The sequence below is a fragment of the Tursiops truncatus genome, chromosome 6, assembly GCF_011762595.2.
Source record: "Tursiops truncatus isolate mTurTru1 chromosome 6, mTurTru1.mat.Y, whole genome shotgun sequence".
Taxonomy (NCBI): domain Eukaryota; kingdom Metazoa; phylum Chordata; class Mammalia; order Artiodactyla; family Delphinidae; genus Tursiops; species Tursiops truncatus.
This window is the reverse complement of record NC_047039.1, coordinates 45,530,421-45,557,025: the sequence shown is the minus strand read 5'-3', so window position 1 is coordinate 45,557,025 and position 26,605 is coordinate 45,530,421. Positions and strand designations below refer to the sequence as shown.

The 26,605-nt window shown below is 38.5% G+C and overlaps 2 protein-coding genes across 8 annotated transcripts in view; one reads left to right on the top strand and one right to left on the bottom strand.

Annotated features, from left to right (window-relative positions):
* Positions 1–1,031: 1,031 nt before the first annotated feature.
* The window catches only part of IFNE (interferon epsilon), a 97,689-nt gene continuing 72,115 nt past the window's right edge, over positions 1,032–26,605 (bottom strand). For 2 of the 7 annotated variants that reach the window (XR_012332479.1, XR_012332483.1), the window contains 3 exons: positions 26,133–26,164; positions 18,781–20,074; positions 1,032–11,424 (listed from right to left, as the gene is read on the bottom strand). The gene's annotated coding sequence lies outside the window, so the exon portion shown is untranslated. The other 5 variants (XR_012332481.1, XR_012332480.1, XR_012332482.1 and 2 more) reach the window with 5 other exon arrangements.
* On the top strand, positions 10,966–11,553 carry LOC117312597 (interferon omega-1-like). The gene has a single exon (XM_033858022.2). It carries the CDS (start codon positions 10,966–10,968, stop codon positions 11,551–11,553), a length of 588 nt encoding a protein of 195 aa, XP_033713913.1.

Sequence of the window (26,605 nt, the reverse complement as noted above, 5' to 3'; positions counted from 1 at the left end):
TTAAAGGGAGGGGAGAGAAGAGCCACAAAGGAAACAGAGGTGGAATGGCCATACATTACAAGGACAATAACAGAACAGTGATAAGAGTGTATTTAAGAAAATGAGGTGCTTAGAAGAAATCAGTGGATTCATGGAAGATGTGGATTGAAACTACATACCACATCAGGAATATAGATGGCATTGGCAACCTTAATGAGATTTGGCTTGGTGGAGTGAATAAGCGGAAACCACAATGGAGTAGGTAGAAGCGTAAATCAGAGAAGTTAGTGACTCTGAGGTAGAGAAGGAAATAGTATGGGATCTCGTAAATAATGTCGGTTAGTTTTTCTGTGCATAGTTTTCCTTTTTACATAGTATATCTTTTTTCTAAATGATTTTATGTAATCGATGTACTGGCAAATCATATTAATGTGTTTAATATTGTATTTATTTTAAATCATGACTTAATTACTTACAATGATAATTTATCTAAGTTAATACTACTTTGTATATCAGTAAGCTGCTCATCATTTAAAAAAATTCATTAGGCAGGAATAGATAACTAATTCAATCCCTCATCAAAAAATCTAATTACTACTGATAATGTAATGTTTCCTGGAATTATTGGCTTTATTAGTTACATTACTTAACTTTCATCATTGTGACACTGGTTACTACAGCAACTTTACACACATTTCATTTTATATTAGAGCTAGATACGAAAAGAATTCTTTTATATTACTACTTGGTAATTTTTCCTAATTTTATGAATATCACAATCTTCTGTGGATTCCAAAATAACAAAGATTATACTGAACATAAAGACTGACAGACTTCCTTCAAAAAAGGAAAGTGGGAAACTGGATCAGGCAACCTCTTTCTCAATACTTAAGGTAAAGGAAAAAAAATAGTCAAAACCGTCTGAAAATATAACACGAACCATGGAAATCCATAGAGCAAGAGAGTGTTGTGTATAATTCAGGAGTAAAAAACAGATTTAACAATGATAACAGAAATCCAGAATACAAAGCTCAAAAAATCACCCGTAACTCACAATAAAAAATTTTTCATTGAAATTCCATTCTGCTTGTACACGTGTTATGTCGCGAAACCCATTTAATCTAAGCCTCAGTTTTTCCATAAATAAAATGGGTTCAAAATATTTATAGATTTTTTATGAATATTAAATGAACTCATGCTTTTTAAAGCATTTAGCATCATATATTAGAGTAAGGAATTAAAATATACTAGGTTTTTTCCTGTTTTCCTTCAGACAGTTGTATATGAGAATATTATATGTCTCTTTCTATAAAATTCTCAGGAACTGTGACCTACTTTTCAGTAACTGACCTCCAAAGGAGGCAGCCTAAAAAAACAGAATTCTGTCGTGAATTTTAGAGAAGGCTGAAAAATTGTCATTTCGTCCCTCATTTCAAAGAAGTGTCTTGTTTACATTCAGAGATGAAATGGTGGCTTGTATTGATATCTGAGAGACGGGAATAAATATTTAGATAAATGGCAGAAGAACATGCTATCTATTTAATAGTTCTGGCACCTGGCACACTCCCTCTCTCTCATCATTCCAGGATACACTCCCATATCACAATATTTCCTTCCCCTCCAAGGTAGAAATTCCCAGACCATCCTTCTTATTCACTTAAACTCTTCACCATTCACACAACTCCCTTCTGCTGTTTTTTCAGCTTAATGGTTTCCTAAAAAGCAGAACAACACAAGTAGAAAGCAAAAGTTAAATAAAACTTCTAGGTTTTGCAGAAGCATCTGCAAGAGAGGCTTTCCTTAATTTCAGCTGAGTATGATGTAATAGTAGCTGTAGCTAAAAGGAAGCAAAGCAGGATCCAGCTTATGGGTGGGAAGATGAAGCTCCTCTCAGGGAAGACAGCCCTCAGGTGGCTAAGTGCAACAACAGCAGCGACCAAGACTGGAGGACAGGCCTCTGATCTATGCAGAAATCCTACCACTTCCTGGGGATGTCCCTTCATGCTACAAAAAGGCTTCTTCTTGGCACCAATTAATTCTAATGCTGTCATAAACTTGTTTCTTTACTCTCTGTTATAAAGAGAAAGAGTCTCCAGTCTCTGGCTTCAGGCAGGGCATGGACTCTTTGGGATCAGGCAAAGGGACAAAAATGTGTTCCCTTCCTACAGCCCACTATGCAGACCAGAGCCTCCCTTTGAATTACTCCTTCCACATACAACAAAACAGGCAGAGCTGCCAACCTGGACATGGAATTCAATGATAACCAGGAAAACCTCAGGTTTATAATGCATTAAACAACTGTCAAAAATAAAATTTTAGTTTCACAGATTTATTCCAAATATGAGACTTCAACTATTATTAAATAGAAAACTATTCTCATTGCCACTTTGAATAACAATCTTGACATCTATTGTACTCAGTAGTAAAAATTCTGCCTAGGTAGCAAAAGAGAGAAACTAAGAAGCATGAATGAATAGTATCTGAGAGCTTAGTGACATTTTTAAAAATTCAAATGTATCAATTTTGGTATAAGTTGAGAGGAATTTCTGTAATCAATATCTTCATTGAGGTATTTCCCTGGGGAGTATGTGTAAATTGCTAAGGTAGCAGGGAGGGCCTGCAACTGTGTGTGTGTCTCCAATCTTTTCCTGAGGTTACTCACTCAACATTTGGATTTGCTGTTCTCCAACTTGGCGTTGGCCAGGGCCTTAGTAAAATTTCAACAGACTTTTGTCCTTTGCTATCTTGTTCTCCCCTCTGGAGGAGGGGCAGATGGAAACATTCAGCAGATGGAGAAGGCTTGGAAACATTTGGCTTCCCAGCCTGTATTGGTCAGGGTTTTCCAGAAACAGAACCAGCGGGAACCAGAGAAAGAGAGAGATTGATATTTTAAGGAATTTGCTTAGGTGATTGTAGAGGCTTGGCAAGTCCAAAATCTGCAGGGTAGGCTGCAAGCTGGAAACCCAGGGAAGAGTTGCTGTTCAAGTCCAAAGGCAGTATCTGGCAGAATTCCTTCTTATTCCTGGGAGGGTCAGTCTTTTTCTATTAAGGCCTTCAATTGATTGGATGAGGCCCACCTGTAATATGGAAGGTAATATGTTTTACTTAAAGTCTACTGACTTAAATGTCAAATTTCTATAATCTCATGTAAAACCTACCTTCACAGAAACATCTAGAATAGTGTTTGACCAAGTATCTGGGTACCATGGTCTAGCCAAGCTGACATATAAAATGAGCTATTCCATTGTTCCTCCCTAATTCATGTCTTAACACTTTTCAAATATTATTCCTCTTCCATTCTTTGATGGCTGCTTATGTATTTTGTACATTTTACTTAATTTTCCTTATTTTGTTGGTTTCAGGGTAAGGAAATTCTGAGATCAGGCTTCATTCAGGCATCTTGCCAGGCAAGTCTCTGTAGCCATGTCCTGTTTCATCTGAAGTTAAAATTTTGTATATATTAAAAAATAACCAACTTTTTTTAATAGGTTAGCTATTTCTCATGAGCTTACAAGGTTACTGTGGGCCTCCTCTCTCCTTTTTAAATCTAATCTTACTGTCAATTCTCCATTCCATCAAGATTTTACTATCACATATGGTATGAGATGAGATTTTATTTTGATTTCTTCCTAGATTGCTAACTAATCATCCTAGAACCATTTATTGAAATGTTTTTCCATCATGTTAACATCAGATATATCTTTTATCTTAAATCTAATTAATACTGATAATTCAATTTCAGAATTGAAATTTAATCATCTGTTTACCTAATTTCTCCCTTTATCACAGTTTTTAGTATTACTACTATAATCTCATTTCATTTTCTAGAAAAGATAGGTATGCTAAGAATTCTTCTATTCTTTAACATTATTTGCATTCTTCCTGATTAAATTTATATTTCCTCCTCAATGTGGAGCATCAACTTTATGAAAATCACAGGCTCCTGGGGATGCACAGATAACCAAATTGCAATGAGTATAATAGCCTGGGACAATTCCTTCATAAGATGGAAGACTGAAACTGGATCAAGGAAGTTCTCTTCCACAATATCTAAGGTAAAGAATAGGTGGAAACCAGCAAAAAAGAAATAAAATAGTATGCACCAATAAAAAGAAAACAAGGGAGCAAGACATTTATTTAATTTTGGGATCAAAGCATATTTTAAACCTGAATTCTAAAACATGAAACTTTTTCAATTGCCTATAATATGCAATATAGGGTTCTGTAGTGACTCTTGACGCTGCCAGCAATTATGTGTGATCCTAACTTCTCTGAGCCTCAGTTTTCTCAAACGTACAATAAAGTGAAAATATTCTAAGAATTATTGTACTAAACTAACATCTTAAAACACTTAGGCTATTTTCCACAGAGTTAGGGCTTAAATATGGTAACTATTTTCTTATTTTTTCATATGGATATCTATCAGAATAGTGAAGTCTCCCACTTCTTTCTCAACACCTGCAAAAACATGACAGTCTGAAAAATGGAATTCTGTGAAGTGTTCTGGAGAAGGCTGAAATATAGTCACTCTTCACATCAAAGGTAACTGATGTGTATTTTCAGTTCCAAAATGGCGGCCTGCATAAACATCTGGAAGAGAAGTTAGTTTTCTAAACTGAAGTGAAATATGTATAGTATTAATTTGCAGATTTTGATATCTGGCTCCTTTTGCCCTCCCCTCCTTGCTTTTCTGAATCACATTCTTTTATTTTCATACATACCACAGTTACTTACAGGCATAGCTCAGAGTATTGTAGGTTCAGTTCCAGACCACCACAATAAATCTAGACCTCAATTAGCAAAACTAGAATTTAACATCCACTGAAACATATATTTTTCTCTCTAAAATTACCCTCATCTCCACAAATCAAGCCTAATTTGTCTGCAAAACAAGTCTGGTCAATTGATCATATAGGCTCCTCCAAACTGGCTGAGGTAGAACTCCTCAGAAGGAGTCTCAGACTGAATTCCCAACAGGCTTCTCAAGGCCTGGAAAGTCATGCCCAAGGCCTGCCATCAGGCTCTGCCTCAGTGGATTTCTTAGTCCCCATAATATTGAGATTCTTGCACATGCCCGGAGACAGTCTTTCCCATTCACCTGATAAGTCTGCTCAGAACCCGAGTCTCCAATTTCTGGAGGGACCAGGCAGAGAGAAAAGAAAAATGTTTTAATTCTACCCACAGGTGTAGTTTACCAAAATTGCTGTAAATCGTAACCAACTTGAGGGGAAGGGCTTCCTTCTATCTGGAAAACACAAATACCAGTAATTTTCCAGACAAAATCCATAAAAATTATAACCATATTCACCAGTTCACTCAGTAACCAATCTTTTTGTTTTCTTTTTATGAAGCCATCAGGTTTTCCATTAGGATACCTTAATTTCTTACCCTGTTCAGCGGTATAATCTGACATTTATCAGAGACCTGTTATTGTCAAAAAGTCCTTCCTATGAATCTTCTTGAAGATGAAGCACTTTTGCAAACACATCAGAGTACAACAAACACTGTCTATGAATGACAGAAGACTTAAAAAGCCATGGTTAAGGACCTGATTACAATGTAATCCATAAATAAACTTGGTTACAATAACTAGAATTATAACCGATTATAATCTTAACCCTTAAAAACCTTAATCTCTCGCAAAAACCAAGAAGCAAGTAATTGTACATTTCCTGATTGGAAACTTACACTTTAGTCTTTCTCTCCTAAGAAGGCAAGGGTAGATAATCTTAGGCCTGCCCAGCAATTAATGTTTCAATATTTTATCCTATTTGAAATGACCCAGATAGTCAATGAATTCTCTTCATTTAACTTCGTTTAGTTTCAAGTTACCAAAATCTGGAGAGACTATTTTATATAGACATTCCCCAAACATAGTTTGTTTCTACACAGTTTACCTAAAAGCTCTTCTTTCTCCTTTACTTTTAGAGATCACATAAGATTAGGTTCCAGAGAGCCCAGGTAGATCATTTACATCTCAAAGGCATAAGAGAAATACCAATTCCTTCTAGAAAGCTGGCTTAACCAATTACAAAAGGCTCACTTTGAGACAACAGCAGAGCCATTAGAGACCATTGTTCTCCATATCTCTTGGCAGCCCCCATTAACCAAGGACAGCCACCACAAACTAGTAGACAGCCACCACACGATTACCCCTGCAATTTTCGGGCCCTGCATGCTAGTGGACAGCCTCTGCAACTTTCCATTACCCTTCCCATATTTTCCAACATCTCTGTGCTCATGGCAGTTTCCTCGGGCTCCTGGCTGCTCCGCCAATTGTTGGGCTGCACCTCACAGGCCTGCAAGTCCTGTGCTTGCCCAGCTTCAAGATTGAAGAGCCCAGAGTCAGCAACAGAGACATCAATGGTTTAATGGACGGGGGAGCTTACACGTCTGAAGCAAGGTCCTGGAGTGACACCCCACCGTGTGCGGTGCGCAGTGGGCCAGACTTGGTGGCAGTCTTCGATCCTGGGGGGGGGGAAAGTGTTGCAGGAAGGGGGACCCCTTCCAGGGCCTGAGAGTGGGCTCTTGTCTAACACTTGTAAGTGAATTGTCCAAGGAGACACATGTGCTGACAAAGCAAGAGACTTTATTGGGGAGGGGTGCTCGAAAGGAGAGCAGCAGGGTAAGGGAACCCAGGAGAACTGCCACGTGGCTCACAGTCTCAGGTTTTATGGTAATGGGGTTAGTTTCTGGGTTGTCTCTGAGCAATCATTCTGACTCAGGGTCCTTCGTGGTGGCGCGCCTATCGTTCAGCCAAGATGGATTCCAGTAAGAAGGATTCTGGGAGGTTGGTAGGACATATGGACTGGCATTTCCTCTCTCTTTTTGACCTTTCCGGAAATCTTCTGGTTGGTGGTAGCTTGTTAGTTCCACGTTCCTTACCAGGACCTGCTGTTGTAAGATAACTCATGCAAGTGGCTACTATCTTGCCTGGCCAGGGTGGGCAGTTTTGGTCAGTGGTTCCCCTAACAAAGGGGAGATTGCCAGTTCTAGGGGAATTGACATCAGGTGGGCTCATTAGTTACCAGGGAAACCATTAGAGGGACACGCCCCTCACCGCCCCTTTGATAAGATAACTAACTAGCTGGGGCTTGGTGCAAGTACAGAAGGAGGTCAGTCATGTGCATAGGGTGTAGGTGAAGATGCAGGCACTGGTGGGGCAGGGGATGTACAGAGAGCAAGAGAGCAGCCATCTTGAGTGGCCTGACCACACATACATACGTTAATTTTAAAAAGACTTTATTATTATAAACTACTAATGGTCATCTGGGCCTTCAGCAAGTCAGAATTTTTCTGCCGGTGAAGGTTTGAACACTCCTGAAAATTAAGGTGATGTGACACAGAGACATGGAGTATGCAAAAGCTGTTAGAAAATGGCACCAATAGACTTGCTTGACGTAGGGTTGTCATAAACCGTCAATTAGTAAAAAGTGCAATTATCTGTGAAGTGCGATAAAGCAAAGTATGCCTGTACTTCCTCTCCAATGTAGAAATTCGCAGTATGCTCCCCTCATTCACTCCTCCTTCACCTGCACCAGCCATTCATACAGCTGTGTCCTGTTCCTTTGTGGTTCTGGCCACCAATTTCCCCTTAAGAGTACAAAGCCACAAATTAAAAGCAAAAGTTGAGTGAAAGTTCTGGACTTTTCAGAAACTCCTATATAAGAGGCTATTGTTTTTCTTCTGATGAATATTTTTGGGAATGAGGGGATGTCCTTGTTACAATATTGTGACAGCAGCTGTAGCAAAAATGAACTGGAAAGCAGGATCCATTTTACTCTGGAGGCTGTTAAAACACTTATGGAGGAAGAGTGCCACTTACTGGCCAAGATGGACTAGGATATTGACCAAGTCTGCAGAGCAGAATTCTTTCTGTTCTAGGCAGAAGTCTCTCTTCTTCCACTAGCATTTTCTTCGGAGCTAAAAGAGGCTCTTTCCTGGAAAGAACTGACACCAATAACTTGGCTAAGCCTGCTTCCTTAGCTTTGCATCTTAGAGAGGGAAAATACTCCCAGCTTCAGGCAGGACGTGTCTTTGGGCTAAGGCAGCTGTGTGGAGAGAAGGGTCAGAATGTGTTCCTTGCCTCCAGGCTGCTCAGCTGGCCCAGCCTCCTGAATCATTATTCGCTTTACATACTGTAGGACTCTTGGAGGCTTAGAGCCTGCCATTCTGGGTGTGAAATTGCAAGGGGAATCAGAGGAAATAGCTCCTGTTTGAAGGTGCATTAACTCTTTCTTAAGAGTATGTTGTCAGTTTTTCAAATCCATTCCCAGTATGAGATCATGTTGCTTGACTTTACAGTTGGGAGAAAATTCTCAATGTCCCTTTGAATAATGACTGCACTTGCATCCCTTCCACATTGACTCAGTAGTAAGAGTGAACACAGACATACATAAAGGAATTTCAGAGAATACAACTGTTGCCAACTGACAGTCTATTTGGATAGAATTGAGAACTATTAAGGTAATCCAATATTGTAATTGGCAAAGTTAACCAGGAAGTGTGCATGCGTGCATGCATGCGTGTGTGTGTGTGTGTATGTGTGTGTGTGAATTGCTCAGGTAGCAGGGAAGGGCTTCAATTTAGCCTAGATCTCTCAAATCTCTGCTTTAGGTTACAGACTTCGTAACCAATTGACCGATGAGAGGGCTCTCTAATTTACATGTTAAATAATTTTTGTCCTTTGTCTTTCTATCTTCCTTCACCACTTTGGGAGCCCATTTCAGGGCAGGACAACATGGACAATTTTGGACTCACTTGGCTCTGTCTTTGTGGCTGCTTAACATCTTTCAAATACGATGATTCCTTCTATTCTTTGGTTGATGCTTTTTTTAGGTTTAACTTACACTTTGCCATTTTGTCAGCAGAAACGTCACTTCTCTTTTTTCACTTTCATGACATTCAGAATTACCTTTGTTTTATTTTTGCCCACAAACAGCTCTCAAGTTTTGCTTTCTAGGAAAGTTGAAACGAGAAACAAAAAATCTCAAGTCTTGAAAATCATAGAAAATAAGGTGAAACCCCTTTGCCGTTCTTTTACTTCCCATTTTATTAACCTCAGGATGAAATGGAAAGTAACTATGGCCAGTAAATCACTATGTAAAAAATAAGTTCCTAAATTTTTTTGGTTGTTATTTAAATTTAAAACAAAACATTGTGAATAAGTAAAGGAAACCAGGCTATTTCTCTCTGACATAATCTGGGCCTCACTGCTCTGCGTTCTGAGCACGAGGCAGAGATGGACAAACAAATAAGCCCAGTAGAAATACGTAGACTGAATGAACAACTGAAGGTCACTAGTTTCTGTGACACAAACTTCTAATGAGAGACAGCATCATCACTGAATTCCCTATAGCCAACTCAGAAATTCTGAGCGTAACAAAGTTCAACAGTTTAAAAGAGTTGAACAACAAAAGCTGTACTGGCAAAATAAAACTTGTCTACTAAAGGTGAAACAATTGCAATTGAATAATTCCTCCACCTACTTAGACAAAACAAACTTTTGCTTTCAGCATCTGCGGGCTGGTCATACTTTTGATACCTGGGGACACAGGTAAGGAGAGGAGGAGGTCCCCACTGAGAAAGAGGGTCCTTAACACGAACACTCCAGGGACAAGGGTGCGGGTCCTGGAAGATGAATTATTTTGCAAACAAAGAAACAAGCCCCTCCAGAGTAGAATTCTGAACTCCTCGGGATGTGGTGAGCCTGCCCTCAGGGAGTGAGCCCCAGAGAGTTTGGGTTGAGGATACTGTGTCATTCCAGGAAAGTGCTACTAGATGTGATAACTACCTTGTGAGTGAGGCGGTGCTGGAAAATACAATTAATTATCTTGGAATTAAAATCTGCATACCTACATTCACCAGAAAAGAACCAGGATTCCTGCTGAGGGTATTGGCCCAGCCTGTGGAGCACTATAGGTCTCCTGTAAAAAAATGGTGGAAAGAAAGGGCAATGTCTAGTATATTAGTCCTGACCTTGTGGCCCCAGTGAAGAATACCCTCCGGAACTTGAATGAATGCATTCTAGGAAGAAGAGAAACACCTGAGAAGCTCATTCACTAGTAATCATAAGCCTCTGCTCTGAATAAAACAGAAAACAAAACCAGTCTTTGGTTCTAAACAGCTTATTTACCATGCATGGTCTGGTAATTACTTAACAAAATACAGAAACCTATAGGGATGAGGGAACCCAACTTCCTATGTATAAAGTAAGGATGGTAAAAATGTAGTCCAGAGTCAAGGACAAATTTTGTTCCTAACACAGAGAAGAGCAATATTTATACATACTGAAATGTGTACAGGGACTTCCCTGGTGACACAGTGGTTAAGAACCCGCCTGCCAATGCAGGGGACACGGGTTCGAGCCCTGGTCTGGGAAGATCCCACATGCCGCGGAGCAACTAAGCCCACGAGCCACAACTACTGGGCCAGCATGCCACAACTACTGAAGCCCACATGCCAAGAGCCTGTGCTCTACAACAAGAGAAGATACTGCAGTGAGAAGCCCATGTACTACAATGAAAAGTAGCCCCCTCTCGCTGCAACTAGAGAAAGCCCACGCACAGCAACGAAGACCCAACACAGCCAAAAATAAATAAATAAATTGTACAAAGAAAAAAATAATAAAATAAAATGTGTACATAAGTATGTGCATGAATCTTTACATACCTACATATACTTCATCCTTTAGTTAGTTTCTCATTTAATTGATATTCTTTTGGATTGACACATCCAAAGTTTACTGGGAAACTTAAACTTCTATTGTAAATTAAGAGTTTAGATTGATTACATCGTCTTAGGTCAAAAGAAAATATCTAAATGAAAACATAAATTGGAAATGAAAGTAGAGAGAAATTTTCAGAAAATGGAAACTGTCTTCCCTATTTAAAAGCCATACTTAGAAAGAATGTCATCAGAGAACCTACCCCCAAGGCTCCCCCAGACACCCGTCTCAGCCAGGCCAGCAGCAGCCTCATTTGCCCCATGGCCTTTGTGCTCTCTCTACTGACCGCCCTGGTGGTGTTCAGCTATGGCCCTGGTGGATCTCTGGGCTGTGACCTGTCTCAGAACCACGTGCGGATTAGCAAGAAGAACTTCATGCTTCTGGGTCAGATGCGGAGAATCTCCCCTCTCTTCTGTCTGAAGGACAGAAAAGACTTCGGTTTCCCCCAGGACATGGTGGATGGCAGCCAGCTCCCGAAGGCCCAGGCCACCTCTGTCCTCCACGAGATGCTCCAGCAGGTCTTCCGCCTCTTCCACACAGAGCGCTCCTCTGTCGCCTGGGACACCTCCCTCCTGGACAAACTCCACACTGGACTCCATCAGCAGCTGGAGGACCTGGACGCCTGCTTGGTGCAGGCGATGGGAGATGAAGAAACTGCCCTGGGAGTGACGGGCCCTACACTGGCCGTGAAGAGGTACTTCCAGGGAATCCACCTCTACCTGAAAGAGAAGAAATACAGTGACTGTGCCTGGGAAATTGTCAGAGTGGAAATCATGAGATCCTTGTCTTCATCAACCAACTTGCAAGAAAGGATAAGAATTATGGATGGAGACCTGGGGTCACCTTGAAATGATTCTCATTGACTAAGATGCCACATCACCCTTGCACATTCATCTTTGGTCATTTCAAAAGACTTATTTCTGCTTTAGCCACAAAATTTATTGCATTAATTCAGCCATTACTTGTCAGTAGTAATAAGCAAGTAATAAGCAAGTATATATAAAAGTATTCAGCTACAGGGTCATCAGTCCCTAAGTGATGACTGCCCTGATGTTATTTATTTATTTATTGTTTATTTATCTATTCCTTCTTGCATCGCTCATATTTATAATATTTAGAAATTATTTATAAAATTACATTTCATCTGTATATTGTAATAAAACTTTTAAAACATGTTTTTCATTTCATGTTATTAAGTTTGCACTTTGTTTTATTTATTAAACTCTTAACAAAGAAAATTTGAGTTTGTTTACTCTAAATTCAAACACTCATTTGGTAAATGATATTGAAGAATGGATGGTAACATTTACTCTTCATTCCATTCAGATTATACATATAAATTGAGTACCTAAATGACAGAGTGTAATTGCTATCAAGAAATACAAGCGAATAAAGCACATGCAGTTTTTACTGTGTTGAAACTCTCAGTCTTACAGGGAAGAGGACATAAAACAGTATTATTGTTCATTTTATTTCAAGTACATTAAACACTGCAAAGAGAAGTAAAGGAAAATAATTTTCTCGCACTGGAATTTTTAGGTACAAATGATCCTGGAAAGGAAAAATAATATTATACAGTATATCCTTTCTAAGCTGCCTGGAAGACATATAAGTGCAGAGTCTTATTGACAGCTGGAAATATGGGTCTTGAGTCAAAAAAAAAATGCCAAGGGGGAGGTATTAATTTGAAGTTATTGTGTATCTGGTAATAAGGGCATGGGGATGGATGTGGTCACTTATAAATAGAATGGACAACGAGAAGAGGACCTAAACCTAATCCTGCAGACCCTCAGCATTAAAGGTTGAACAGAGGAGAGTCTGCAACAGGCACTAAGGCAGAGTGGCAGTGCAGTTAGAAGGACACAAGGATGAACAGGGGAGAGAAAACTGAAGGGAAGAAGTGTGTTTAAAAGAAGGAGGGGTGCTTGTAGGGCAGGTGAGGATTGAACTATCCCAGCAGACCTGTAAACAAAGGCTACTGTGACCTTAGCAGGATCTGGTTTAGTAGAATTAATGAGACAGAAACTCGATGGGAGTAGGTTGAAAAGCAAACACAAGAAAGAGAATTAGGGGCATTGTGTATAGACAATTACCTTCACAATTTTGTTTGTGAAGTGGAGAAGTGAAATAAGATAGTACGTGGAGGAGACTGTGGCTTAACATGCCCATGCACATTTTTCTTCATGTTTTTCGAGAATCATTTTCAAAGAATGGGTGAATTGCCACAAAACAGAAGAACATTTTTAATATCTAACTTATTTGATTTAAACAACTGCTTAGATATTTAATACATTGCTTATTTGGCTAAAAATTAATTTAGCATTGTTCTAATTCATATCACTTTGTAGTGAATTTCAACGGTAACTCATTTGCTTGCTAATTTAATTTCTTTTTTCAATCAACTTTTACAATCAAGCTTCATTTTCTTTTATCTGCCACTTCCTTTAATTTTATATTGGTAATTTACATTATTTATCATTTTATATCTCTAATCATTGACACATACATTTTCTATAAATTATAGCCATATTCTTTTGATGGACACTTGTTTTTAATTTTTCCTGTGTACAAAGACCTGGACAGTTCCCTGTATATTTCTCCAAGGGCTGTTTAGGACATAGAACCAAGGCTCTCCCTAGTCACATTCATTCTTCTTTTGAGTTTACATGTATTCAGTGCCCTTTCTTGTCCACCTGTTTTTACATTAAATTCAGTATTTCATTGGCAGTTTTTTTCCTTTTTTGATCTATGATATGAGAATCTAAATTGCCTTCTGTTAGAGTGCAAGGCAATTTTTCTAGAACATTTTATTGAAATATTATTTCTTTCCTTATTAACAATAGGTACATCTTTAGCATAAATCTAATTAATTCTGATAATACAACTATTTTTGAGATTTTCTTTGTTTTATTAATATGATTACTGAACTTTACTCATTGCTACACTTGTTTTACTACAGCTACTTTAAAACTCATTTAATACTTCTGGTTGAGGTAGCAAACCAAGGTCAAGAATTCCTTTCGGCTTTTAAATATTATTGCTTGCAGTAGTTCCTGACTAGTTTTAGAATTGTTCTAAGGTTAAGAGCATTGGCTTAATGAGAATCACAAACATTTGTGGATCCCCAAATGGCTAATTATAACAAAGAAGAGACATCCAATAAAAATGAATGAAAGAAATGGTATCAGAGAATCTTTGTCCCAAAACTTAAGGCTAAGAACAATTACTAAGTAATATATGGGAAGAGTTATAACATTAGCCAGGAAAAAAAGAACAGAGAGCAAGAGAGAGTTTAAGGATTGAATAAATTCAAATTTAAGAAATGATGACAGAAATCCATAGTATGAAACTTAAGGAGTCATACATACCTCACAATATAGGATGTAGTGTTGACCCACCCATTTGGCCAGTTGGTATACATATATACGTATAATTTTACTTTTCATTCATTTTGTTACATTGTTATATTTAATGTGAAAAACTTGTCCTAGCTAGTTCCGTACTATCACCTTGCCCTGAAAATCTCTTGCAGTCATATCCTGTTTAATATTCAGAAGTTATTAACTTGTACATTCCAAATTATTGGAGAAACAAGAAGCTGGGTTGGCAAAGCAGAGCTAGGGATGACTGAGCTGCTGCCAGCACTGCGCTGCCAGCCAACCGTGCACAGGTCCTGCCCAGGCTCTGGACTTTAGCAGCTCAAGACACATGTGGTCAACTGGGGAAAGGATGAGGGAAGACAGGGTTGCAGCTATGGTGGCCATGAGCTTCTGCAGGGGATCACAGTGCATTGTCAGTGAGAGGTAGCTCAGATTTGCTGGCTGCTGGAGTGAGAGTAGGAACATGGCCACGACTCAACCCTCTCCATCTGCCAAGCCCTCCTCTGCAGAGGTCAAGGTGCTCCTGATATCCAGGAATGCACAGAAATGCAGTAAATAGAGGTAGGTGCAAGCACCAACACTGCCCACATGTCTACATGAAACAAGCTGGTCAAGAACCCAGGAGCTCATTGCATCAATGTTTAGGTGCGTTTAAGTTCTGATTCCACTAGAAGAATAATGCACCAGTCATGTAATGCTCAATTGCTCAATAAACAAAGCATCAAGAACTATGAAATACTTGTAGGAGCCAGCAGCCCCTCAAGAATTTGAACTGCCACTCCCCGCCCCACAACCAGCTGCCCTGGGACCAGGCCCCACTTACCAGTGGGCCAGCAGCCACCACACAAGGCAGGGCCTGGCAGCCAACTGGGCCAGGGGCCAGCCACTTACCAGTGTGTCCACAGTAGTCAGCCCCACCAAAACAGAAGGGCCCACACAGGGGGCACCCCTAGAGCATACAGCCTGGTGATCAGAGGAGAGTGTGCTGCTGGGCCCCCTAGGACATCTCCTGCATAAGATCACTTCTCTAATATTCAGAACTATAGCTGATCTACCTAATACGTAGAAATAAACACAGAGAATTAGGTAAAATGAGGAGACAGAGGAATATATTCCAAACAAAAGAACGAGCCAAAACCTCAGAAAAAGAACTGAAGTGGAGATAAGGAATCTACCCAATAAGAGTTCAAAGTAATGATCATAAAGATGCTCAGCAAACTCAGGAGAAGGACACATCAACACAGTGAGAATTTTAACAAAGGCTTAGAAAATATAAAGAAGAACCAAACAGAGCTGAAGTATACAATAACTGAAATAAAAAATACACTAGAAAGAATCAACAGTAGATTAGATGATACAGAGGAATGGATCTGTGAACTGGAACCCAGAGCAGTGGAAATCACCCAAGCTAAACAGAAAAAAGAATTTAAAAAAATGAGGATAGGGCTTCCCTGGTGGCACAGTGGTTAAGAGTCCGCCTGCCGATGCAGGGGACACGGGTTCGTGCCCCAGTCCGGGAAGATCCCACATGCCGCTGGGCATGCGCGTCCAGAGCCTGTGCCCCAAAACGGGAGAGGCCACAACAGTGAGAGGCCCGCGTACCGCAAAAAAAAAAAAAAAAAAAAAAAAAAAAAAAAAGAGGATAGTTTAAGAGGCCACACTTACATGATCAACTAATCTATGACCAAAAAATGCACGAATATTACAATGGGGAAAACACAGTCTCTTCAATAAATGGTTGGGAGAACTACACAGCTATATGTAAAAGAATGAAACAACTATTTCCTCACACTATATACAAAAATAAACTTAAAATGGATTATAGACTTAAGTGTAAGACCTGAAACAATAAAACTCCTAGAAGAAAACATAAGCAGTATGCTCTTTGACACAGCAATATTTTTTTTGGATCCGTCTCCCAGGCAAGGGAAATAAAAGCAAAAATAAACAAATGGGACTACATCAACCTAAAAAGCTTTTGCACAGTGAAGGAAACTATCAACAAAATGAAAAGGCCATCGGCTGAATGGGAGAAAATACTTGCAAACAATATATTCAATGGGAAAAAAATGCAAAATATACAAACGACATATACAACTCAACATCAATAAAACAAACAACCTGATTAAAAATAGGCAAAGGATATGAATAGACATTTTTCTAATGAAAATATACAGATGGCTAACAGACACATGAAAAGATCTTCAACATCATTAATCATCAGGGAAATGCAGTTGAAAAACACAATTAGACACCACCTTACACCTGTCAGAATGGCTACTATTAAAAGGACAACACATAACAAGTGTTGGCGAGGATATTGAGAAAAGGGGACCCTTGTGCACTGTTGATGGGATTGTAAATTGGTGCAGCCACTATGGAAAACAGTCTGGATGTTTTCCAAAACATTAAAAATATAACTGCCATATGATCCAGCAATTTCACTCCTGGGTATTTACCAGAAGGAAAGAAAAACCCTAATTTGGAAAGATATATGCACTTCAATGTTCACTGCAGTATTATTTATAATAGTCAAGATATGGAAGCAACCTAAGTGTCCATTCATATTTGAAAAAAGAAAATATGGTATACACACATGATGGAATATTAGTCATAAAAAGAAAAACAATTCCTGCCATTTGCAACAACATGGATAGATCTAGAGCAGGGGTCCGCAACTCCCAGGCCATGGACTGGTTTATGGTTTTCTGTCTACATTTATGGTTTTCTGCCTCCAGCTGTATTTTCAGACAAGTTGCAGAATGGCTGGCTGTGGAAGGAGGCAATCAGAGCCTGGAAATCAGAGCCTGATTGGAAATTCAATAAAGGCAGAAAATAAATACTTCATATAACACAACATGTATACATCACCCAAATTCAGTTTTTAGATAACTCTGCTAGTCAAACACAGAAATGTTCTCAGGATGACAAGGCTGGTTTGTAACAGGTATAAGGAAAGTGATGACCAAATTAATGGTACCATAAAAAGTCTGTCACAAGGGAATGGTGCCTATTATGACTGGGACAAATGGGAATTGGGGAGAAAGAACTTATCATTATTTATCTATTTAAGATTGTCCTGGAGAAAGAATGCTCAGATTCCCGGCTGTCTTTCTCATCCTTGTGGACTTGGATATTCCCAAAATTGGTAAAGAGCTCAAGCTGTGCATTCAGAGGGCCTGGATTCTAAAATGAGGCCAGGACCTTGGGAACGTTATTAATCTCTCCATGGCTCTGTTCTCTTCTCTATAAAAATCAGAATAATGAAAGAAACTACATCAGCCTGTTTTGTTAACAGATGCAAAGGTTTGAGATACAGCAACGATAAAGGAATAGAGCAATGCATTTTAACACATTAATTTTTAAAAAGTCTGTTCAGCAAAGCATCATAAAATTTTAAAACACATGGTATTGAAAAACCTTATAACGTATAATAGAGCATTAACATTTTTACTAATAGGAAGAGCTCAAGAAAGTTTAGGAATCCAAAAAAAATCTGGGCAAAAGAATATAAAGAGGCGATTTACAGAAGCAGAAATAACTGAGTGGGTAACATACATATGCTAAATAATCAGTCTCCTAGTGATCACAGATTTTGTAAATGAAATTTCAAATGAAAAATTTGATGAACAGCAACAACAAAAAGATTGCTTGGTGGTAGTTGGGGTAAAAGTGCACAGTTACAGAGTTGGTAGAAGTGTAAAAATTTCAAACACTATTGATCATTAGTTTAGTAACATCTATCAAAAATTCTAAAGCATCAGACCCAGCAAATATAGCAGTATGTGTCTATCTTACAGAAATACTAAGTGAATACTCAAATTTGCTCATTGTGTAGCATTATTTATATGAACGGTAATTGAAATCAACTTAATGTGTGACAGTACAGATGAATGGTTAAGTAAATCAGGATTCCTTCACAGAATACTGTGCAGCCACATTAACTTAAATAAGGTGGACCAATACTCACCAGCATCCAAGGATGTTCATGATATTCTGAGTGTCTTCTCGAGTGAAAAAGCAAGTTAAGGGATAAGAGTAAACACATTGGTGAAAATTGATATCTAGCTATTCTTAAAGATTAGGATTTTAGGAAATAAAGGGTAGAGATAAGATCATTTGACTTCCTTTTGTTTTCTGGAACCTATAGATTGCTTTTTGTTAACTTAAAAAAATAAGCTATATACTTAGAATTGATTTTTTAATATTGTTTCCAACATTTCTATTAGACTGAAGCAAGGGGTGTCCATCTTAGCTTAGTATCCCACACGTTTGATACCGAAAAAAGAGCACTGTCTTTGTATCACCAGGAGAAAACATGGGGGAAAATGGTTGACTGGACTCTTTAAAAGGTAGAAGTGGAGCAGACAGCATTGACTACTTAACACTTTAGATAGCAGTCAGAGTTGTCTACCAATACAGAAAGAAGAGAATGCTAGTGATGTTTCTCATTTAATAAAAACTTTGAGATAATTTTATACAAAAGTAATGTTTTCAATCTTGGACGTTTATTTCTTCAACATTTGAGTTTTCTTAGTATGAATGAATAAAAAGCACCTCTTGGCTTTTTTCTCCAGACTCTTCTAGGTCTTAGAGCTATGTTTCTGCTCCTCTTGGTAGTGGTTTGTTTCCTCCATAGAGCCAGAGCTTGCACCAAAAGGACTCTTTTGATTCGGTATCCTGCTCCAAATTTACCTTTAGCTGTTCCATCAGCTGAGAAATCCTTCATGGGTCTCTATTCCAATCCTTAGGTACACTCTTGGCAGAAAATAGCAGGGAGGGTCTGCTGGAACGTGCCTTATGGAAGAAAAAAACATTGAACAAGGTCTTCTGGTACAGACATAGCAAAGATCTCCTACCTGCAGAGAATATAAATCTAAATCATGTTTTGATATTTATATATACATCCATAAAACCATCACAATTAAGATAATGAAGATGCCAGTCACCCTCCAGAGGTTTCTTCATGCACCTTTGTAATCCCTTTCCCTTTCCAACCTCACCTCTCACCCTGCCAGTCAGCCCTTTCTGTCCCTAAAGACAAGTTTGCATTTCCTACAAGTTCATGTAAACGGAATAACACAGTATGTGCTCTTTTTCTTTTCATTCGGCTTCAACATTTTAAGATTCACCCATATTTTACCATGTTTCAATAGTTGATTGTTTTTATTGCTGAATAATCTTCCATTTTATGGATCTATGATAATTCATTGTTTCACTTGTTGATGGACATTTTTTTCCCCAGGGTTTTTAAATAGGAATAAAGCTGCTCAGAACATTCATGTATAAGTCTTTATGAGGACATGTACTTTCATTTCTCTCAGGTAAATATCTAAGAGTAGAACAGCTGTATCATATGAAAGGTATAGGTTTTACATTTTAGGAAACTGCCAAACCATTTTCCAAAGTGGTTGTACCATTTGATATTTCCACCAGCAATGGAGGAGAATTCCAGTGATGTCACATCCTCTGTACCAGTTATGCACAATCTTTTTAATTTTAGCCACTTCCATAAATAGGAAGTGGTATTTAATTGTGCTTTTAATTTGTATCTCCCTGGTGACTAATAATGTTGAGCATCTTTTCACATCTTTATTTGACATTTACACATGCACATTTTCCTTGGGAACCTGCCTATAAAAGTCTATCAAATCAGTGCAAAATACTTTACAGAAAAAAATTTAAAGAACTTCCATTCTTCTGCCCCAAATTTTGCTCAAGTTGTGAGGTGACTCAGGTCATGGTCTGGACAAGAGGCACATCTCAGTGTTTCTCCAACAAAAAGCAAGTGCTTCCCATCTGTTATTTCTGGAAAACACATCTGACTGATCTCTGAGATCCAGGGGATGCTGGGCAGTTTCAAGGAGTCCACATCACGCTGTCTTCCCTGAGATTTCTCTGTAGCATCTTCAGTACAAAGGGCCCAGGATGTTTGGGATGAGACTCTCTTGGAGAAATTCCACATTGGACATCAGCAGCAGCAGAACAGCTGGAGATGTGTTTGGGACAAGAGAGACATTTAGAAGAGAACTTGCTAGAAGTGAGGATTCAAGACTGGATAAGAAGAGTTACTTTCAAGGAATGAACCTTTCCCTAAAGGGGGAAGAATACAGACCCCATGTTTAACAAACTGTCGCAGTGGGAATCAACAGGTGCTTTCTCTTCATTAACAAACTTGTAAAAGAAATTAAAGAAAAAAAGGAAGAAAACTAAGCTTTCACAAAACGGTGACAAAATGATCCTTACAAAGTTCAGGTTTTCATGCATTTTAGAAGTTCCTTTACCAACTGAAAACTGAAGCCTAGAATCAACAATGGTGACCTTAAAAGCAGAGAAATATGAATTATATTCAATGATCATAAGGCTGACAGCTTTAAATTTATCACATACTTATTTTCCACATGTTATTTATATCTTATAGAACAAAATGTTCTCATTACAATGTATAAAACTTTATTTTGTAAACATACATGCAATTTCTCAAAAGTTATATGCTCATGTGTTCAATTTTTAAATCTAAATCAATGCACACAGAAACTGCAATGGAGTTGATGTTTTCCCATGTGAGACCTACACTGGAAACAAGAATACCTATACTTCCCAGGCTGATTTTGGGGCTGAATCTCAGTGAAGCATCTTTGTTCAGGACCAATGGACATATTAAGTTCTTGGGATGAGGGAGAATCTGCAGGCACCTGACATAAGTCAAAGAATGCTAAGTCCATACTTTTATCATAACAAATTTGAGGATACGGACCAATAAAGAGCTGGACATGCTTTTATAGACAAGAACTAGGAATGGAGACTGCAAAAATAAAACAGCAGTGCTTGAGTCACAGACCTGGGGAACTCTTATCCACGGTATATTGATTCTGTTCTGATACTGCCTCTTATCTAAACTTATACCTTTGGTTATATCTATAAAAGAAAGATGAAAATATGTGCAGGCAAGCTGCAGTTTAGAAAGCACCATAGAAAAGTACATGTGTTTATAGCCACATCCATCCCAAGTGGAAAATGCTTAGTATAGGAGAACATCCTGCAGAGATAATGGCTGGAGAGTGGGGGAATGCAGTCAGTGCCACCTGACTATTCAGATGGTCAACAAGTAACCTGGGCAGAAACAGGCATGAGTTTCTGGAGAATTTGGGTTAGCTGGTCTAGAAGCCAGTCTGTATCATTCATACATGGGTGCCTGTACATGTGTGTGTGTGTTGGAGGGTAGGGGGGTGGTTCACGCATGTGCCTTTGTTCTTGTGTGTGTGTTGAAAGCTATTCGGCTACAGCAGCAAAAAGCCCAGTGTCTACAAGGAAATAGTGTATACAAAGCACTTAGAATATTAAGAGTTTTATTTCTGTTTCTTTTTATTTCTCTTTCTTCTCTGATTGCCACAGCTAGGACTTTCAAAACTATGTTGAATAAAAGTGGCGAGAGTGGACATCCTTGTTTTGCTCCTGATCTTACAGGAAATGCTTTCAGCTTTTCACCATTGAGTATGATGTTGGCTGTAGGTTTGTCATATATGGCCTTTAATATGTTGAGGTAGATTCCCTCTATGCCCACTTTCTGGAGAGTTCTTATCATAAATGGGTGCTGAATTTTGTCGAAAGATTTTCCTGCATCTATTGAGATGATCACATGGTTTTTATTCTTTAATTTGTTGATGTGGGGTATCACACTTATTGATTTGAGAATATTGAAGAATCCTTGCATCCCTGGGATAAATCCCACTTGATCATGGTGTATGATCCTTTTAATGTATTATTGGATTCGGACTGCTAGTATTTTGTTGAGGGGTTTTGCATCTATGTTAATCAGTGATATTGCCCTGTAATTTTCTTTCTTTTGTGGTATCTTTGTCTGGTTTTGGTATCAGGATGATGGTGGCCTCATAGAATGAGTTTGGGAGTTTTCCTTCCTCTGCAAATTTTTGGAACAGTTTCAGAAGGGTAGGTGTTAGTTGTCCTCTAAATGTTTGATAGAATTTGCCTGTGAAGCCATCAGGTCCGGTACTTCTGTTTGCGGGGAGTTTTAAAATCACAGCTTCAATTTCAGTGCTTGTGATTGGTCTGTTCATAGTTTTTATTTCTTCCTGGATCAGTCTTGGGAGACTGTACCTTTCTAAAAATTTGTCCATTTCTTCCAGGTTGTCCATTTTATTGGTATACAGTTGCTTGTAGTATTCTCTTATGATCCTTTGTATTTCTGTGGTATCAGTTGTAACTGCTCCTTTTTCATTTCTAATTTTATTGATTTTAGTCCTCTCCCTTTTTTTCTTGGTGAGTCTGGTTAAAGGTTTATCAATTTTGTTTATTTTTTCAAAGAACCAGCTTTTCATTTCATTGATCTGTGTTATTGTTTTCTTTGTCTCTATTTCATTTATTTCTGTTCTGATCTTTATGATTTCTTTCCTTCTACTAACTTTAGGTTTTGTTTGTTCTTCTTTCCCTAGTTGCTTTAGGTGTAAGTTGAGGTTGTTATTTGAGATTCTTCTTATTTCCTGAAGTAAGCCTGTATTGCTATAAACTTCCTTCTTAGAACGCTTTTGCTGCATCCCATAGGTTTTGGATCATTGTGCTTCCATTTTCATTCATCTCTAGGTATTTATGATTTCCTCTTCAATTTCTTCAGTGATCCATTGGTTGTTTAGTAGCATATTGTTTAGCCTCCATGTGTTTGTGTTTTTTATAGTTTTTTTTCTTGTAGTTTATTTCTAACCTCATAGTGTTGTGATCAGAAAAGATGCTTGATATGATTTCAATTTTCTTAAATTTACTGAGGCTCACCTTGTGGCCCAGCATGTGGAGAGCGTTCCATGTGCACTTGAGAAGAATGTGTATTCTGCTGCTTTTGGATGGAATGCTCTATAAATATCAATTAAGTCCATCTGGTCTAATGTGTCATTTAAGGTCTGTGTTTCCTTTTGATTTTCTGTCTGGATGATTTGTCCATTGATGAAAGTGGGGTGTTACAGTCCCCCACTATTATTGTGCTACTGCCGATTTCTCCCTTTATAGATGTTAGTACTTGCCTTATATATTGAGGTGTTCCTATGCTGGATGCATATATATTTACAATTGTTATATCATCTTCTTGGATTGATCCCTTGATCATTATGTAGTGTCCTTCTTTGTCTCTTATAGCAGTCTTTATTTTGAAGTCTATTTCATCTGAAATGAGCATTGCTATTCCACCTTTCCTTTGATTTCCATTTGCATGGAATGCCTTCTTCCACCTCCTCACTTTCAGTCTGTATGTGTCTCTAGGTCTGAGGTGGGTCTCTTGTAGACAGCATATATACAGGTTTTCTTTGTGTATCCACTCAGCCAGTCTATGTCTTTTGGTTGGAGCATTTAATCCATCTACATTTAAGGTAATTATTGATACATATGTTCCTATTACCATTTTCTAATTGTTTTGGGTTTGTTCTCATAGGTCTTTTTCTTCTCTTGTGTTTCCTGCCTTGAGAAGTCCCTTTACTATTTGTTGCAAAGCTGGTCTGGTGGTACTGAATTCTCTTAGCTTTTGCTTGTCTGTAAAGCTTTTGATTTCTCCATCAAATCTGAATGAAAGCCTTGCTGGGTAGAGTATTCTTGGTTGTAGGTTCTTCCCTTTCATCACTTTAAATATATGGTGCCACTCCTTTATGGTTTGCAGAGTTTCTGCTGAGAAATTAACTGATAACCTTATGGGAGTTCCCTTGTATGTTATTTGTTGTTCTTCCCTTGCTGCTTTCAGTATTTTTTGTCTTTAATTTTTATCAGTTTGATTACTGTGTGTCTTGGTGTGTTCTTCCTTGGGTTTATCATGCCTGGGAATCTCTGCACTTCCTGGACTTGGTTGACTGTTTCCTTTCCCATGTTAGGGAGGAGTTCAGCTATTATCTCTTCAAATATTTTCTCAGGTCCTTTCTCTCTTCTCCTTCTGGGACTCCTACAATGAGAATGTTGTTGCATTTAATGTTGTCCTAGAGATCTCTTAAGCTGTCTTCATTTCTTTTCATTCTTTTTTCTTTATTCTGTTCCATGGCAGTGATTTCCACCATTCTGTCTTCCAGGTCATTTACCCGTTCTTCTGCCTCAGTTATTCTGCTATTGATTCCTTCTAGTGTATTTTTCATTTCAGTTCATCTCTGTTCTTTAGTTCTTCTAGGTCTTTGTTAAACATTCCCTGCCTCTTCTCAATCACTGCCTCCATTCTTTTTCCAAAATGCTGGATTATCTTCACTATCATTATTCTGAATTCCTTTTCTGGATAGTTGCCTATCTCCACTTCATTTAGTTGTTTTTCTGGGGTTTTACCTTGTTCCTTCATCTGGGACATAATCCTTTGCCTTTTCATTTTTTCTAACTTTCTGTGATTGTTGTTTTTGTTCTGCAGGTTGCAGGATTGTAGTTCTTCTTGCTTCTGCTGTCTGCCCTCTGGTGGTTGAGACTATCCAAGAGGCTTGTGCAAGCTTCCTTATGGGAGGGACCGGTGGTGGGTATAGCTGGGTCTTGCTCTGGTGGGCAGGGCTATGCTCAGTAAAACTTTAATCCACTCGTCTGCTGATGGGTGGGGCTGTTTTCCCTCCCTGTTAGTTCTTTGGCCTGAGGTGACCCATCATTGGAGCCTACAGGCTATATGGTGGGGCTAGTGGCGGCCTCTGGGAGGGCTCATGCCAACGGGTATTTCCCAGAACTGCTGCTGCCAGTGTCCTTGTCCCTGCAACGAGCCACAGCCGCCTGCTGCCTCTGCAGGAGACCCTCCAACACTAGCAGGTAGGTTTGATTCAGTCTCCTATGGGGTCACTGCTCCTTTCCCTTGGTCCTGGTGCACACAAGACTTTGTGTGTGCCCTCCAAGAGTGGAGTCTCTGTTTCCCCAAGTCCTGTGGAAGTTCTGCAGTCAAATCCCACTGACCTTCAAAGTCAGATTCCCTGGGGACTCCTAGTCCCCTTGCCAGACTCCCAAGCTGGGAATCCTGATGAGGGGCTCAGAACCTTCACTCCAGTGGGAGAACTTCTGTGGTATAATTGTTCTCCAATTTGTGGGTCACCCACCCAGCAGGTATGGGATTTGATTTTATAGTGACTGTGCCCCTCCTACTGTCTCGTTGCAGCTTCTCCTTTGTCTTTGGATGTGGGGTATCTTCCTGTTGATGGTTGTTCAGTGGTTAGCTGTGATTTTGGTGCTCTTACAAGAGAAGGTGAGCGCACATCCTTCTACTCCGCCATCTTGAACCAATCTCCTTTGCTTGTTTTCTTTTTAAGGGGAAAATTTCATTAAAATTCTACCTTAAAGCTGTTTTCCTGGAATGTATCTAAATTGGGGATTTCAATTTGAACCAGTAGAGGGCAGAATAACATTAGTCACAGAAGGCACTTGCTTACCGTGTCAACAGTAAGCAAATAAATTAAGTCCAGGTATTCATATGTCTTAGTGCATTTGGTTAGTTAACATAACACCATGTTATGTTCATCCTTAATGAACACAAGACTTATTTTTTTTAACAGCACTCAGCCATTCAAATATACTTCTTAGCAAAGAGAAACCAGAGGACAAAGATATGTTATTAAAATCAGAATGGAAAAAATTCCAGAACCTCCCTTAAATTATATTGGATGCCTGATATGGTCAGATTACGTAGTACATAACAACACAGGCTGACATAGCCATTTTAAAGCTTACCTCTTCCTCTTCATTTTTACATTATTTACTTATTCTAGATTTCTGTAAATATATTTAATTTTTTAATACAACGGCACTTGGAAGATTTTTGTACAATGTTTTTCTAAGTTGGTTACCATAATTGATAAGGCAACCAGTAACATGGATTTTTGATCCAACTCCTGGGAACAATTCACAACAATCTATTCATCAGTATTTAACATGAGAAAAATAAACTTTCTTCTCAAATATTTTGATGTGATATTTGTAAGAAAAAGAAATTATATGCATCATCTTTAAAAATTCCAAACTGATGAGAAATAAACAGAAACATGAGAATAACATCAAGCAGCTTTCTTTATAAACAGGAGAAATGATAAACTGGAATACAGGCATACCTCAGAGATCTTGCAGGTTCAGTTTCAGACCACTGCAATAAAGCCAATATTGCAATAAAGTGAGTCACACAAATTTTTTGCTTTCCCAGTGCATCTAAGTTATGTTTAAATTATACTGTAGTCTATTAAGTGTACAATAACATTTTATGTCTAAAAAAATGATGCACATACCTAAATTAAAAAATACTTTATTGCTAAAAATGCTAACCATCATCTGAGCCTTCAGTGAGTCATAATTTGTGCAATAGTAACATCAAAGATCACTGATCATGAATCACCATAACAAATATAATAATAATGAAAAAGTTTGAAATATTGTGAGAATTACCAAAATGTGACACAGAGACACAAAGTTTGAAAAATGGTGCTGATAGACTTGCTCAACGCTGGGTTGTCACAAATCTTCCATTTGTAAAAAACGCAGTATCTACAAAGCACAATAAAGAAGATACGCCTGTATTCTTCCTAAAAAT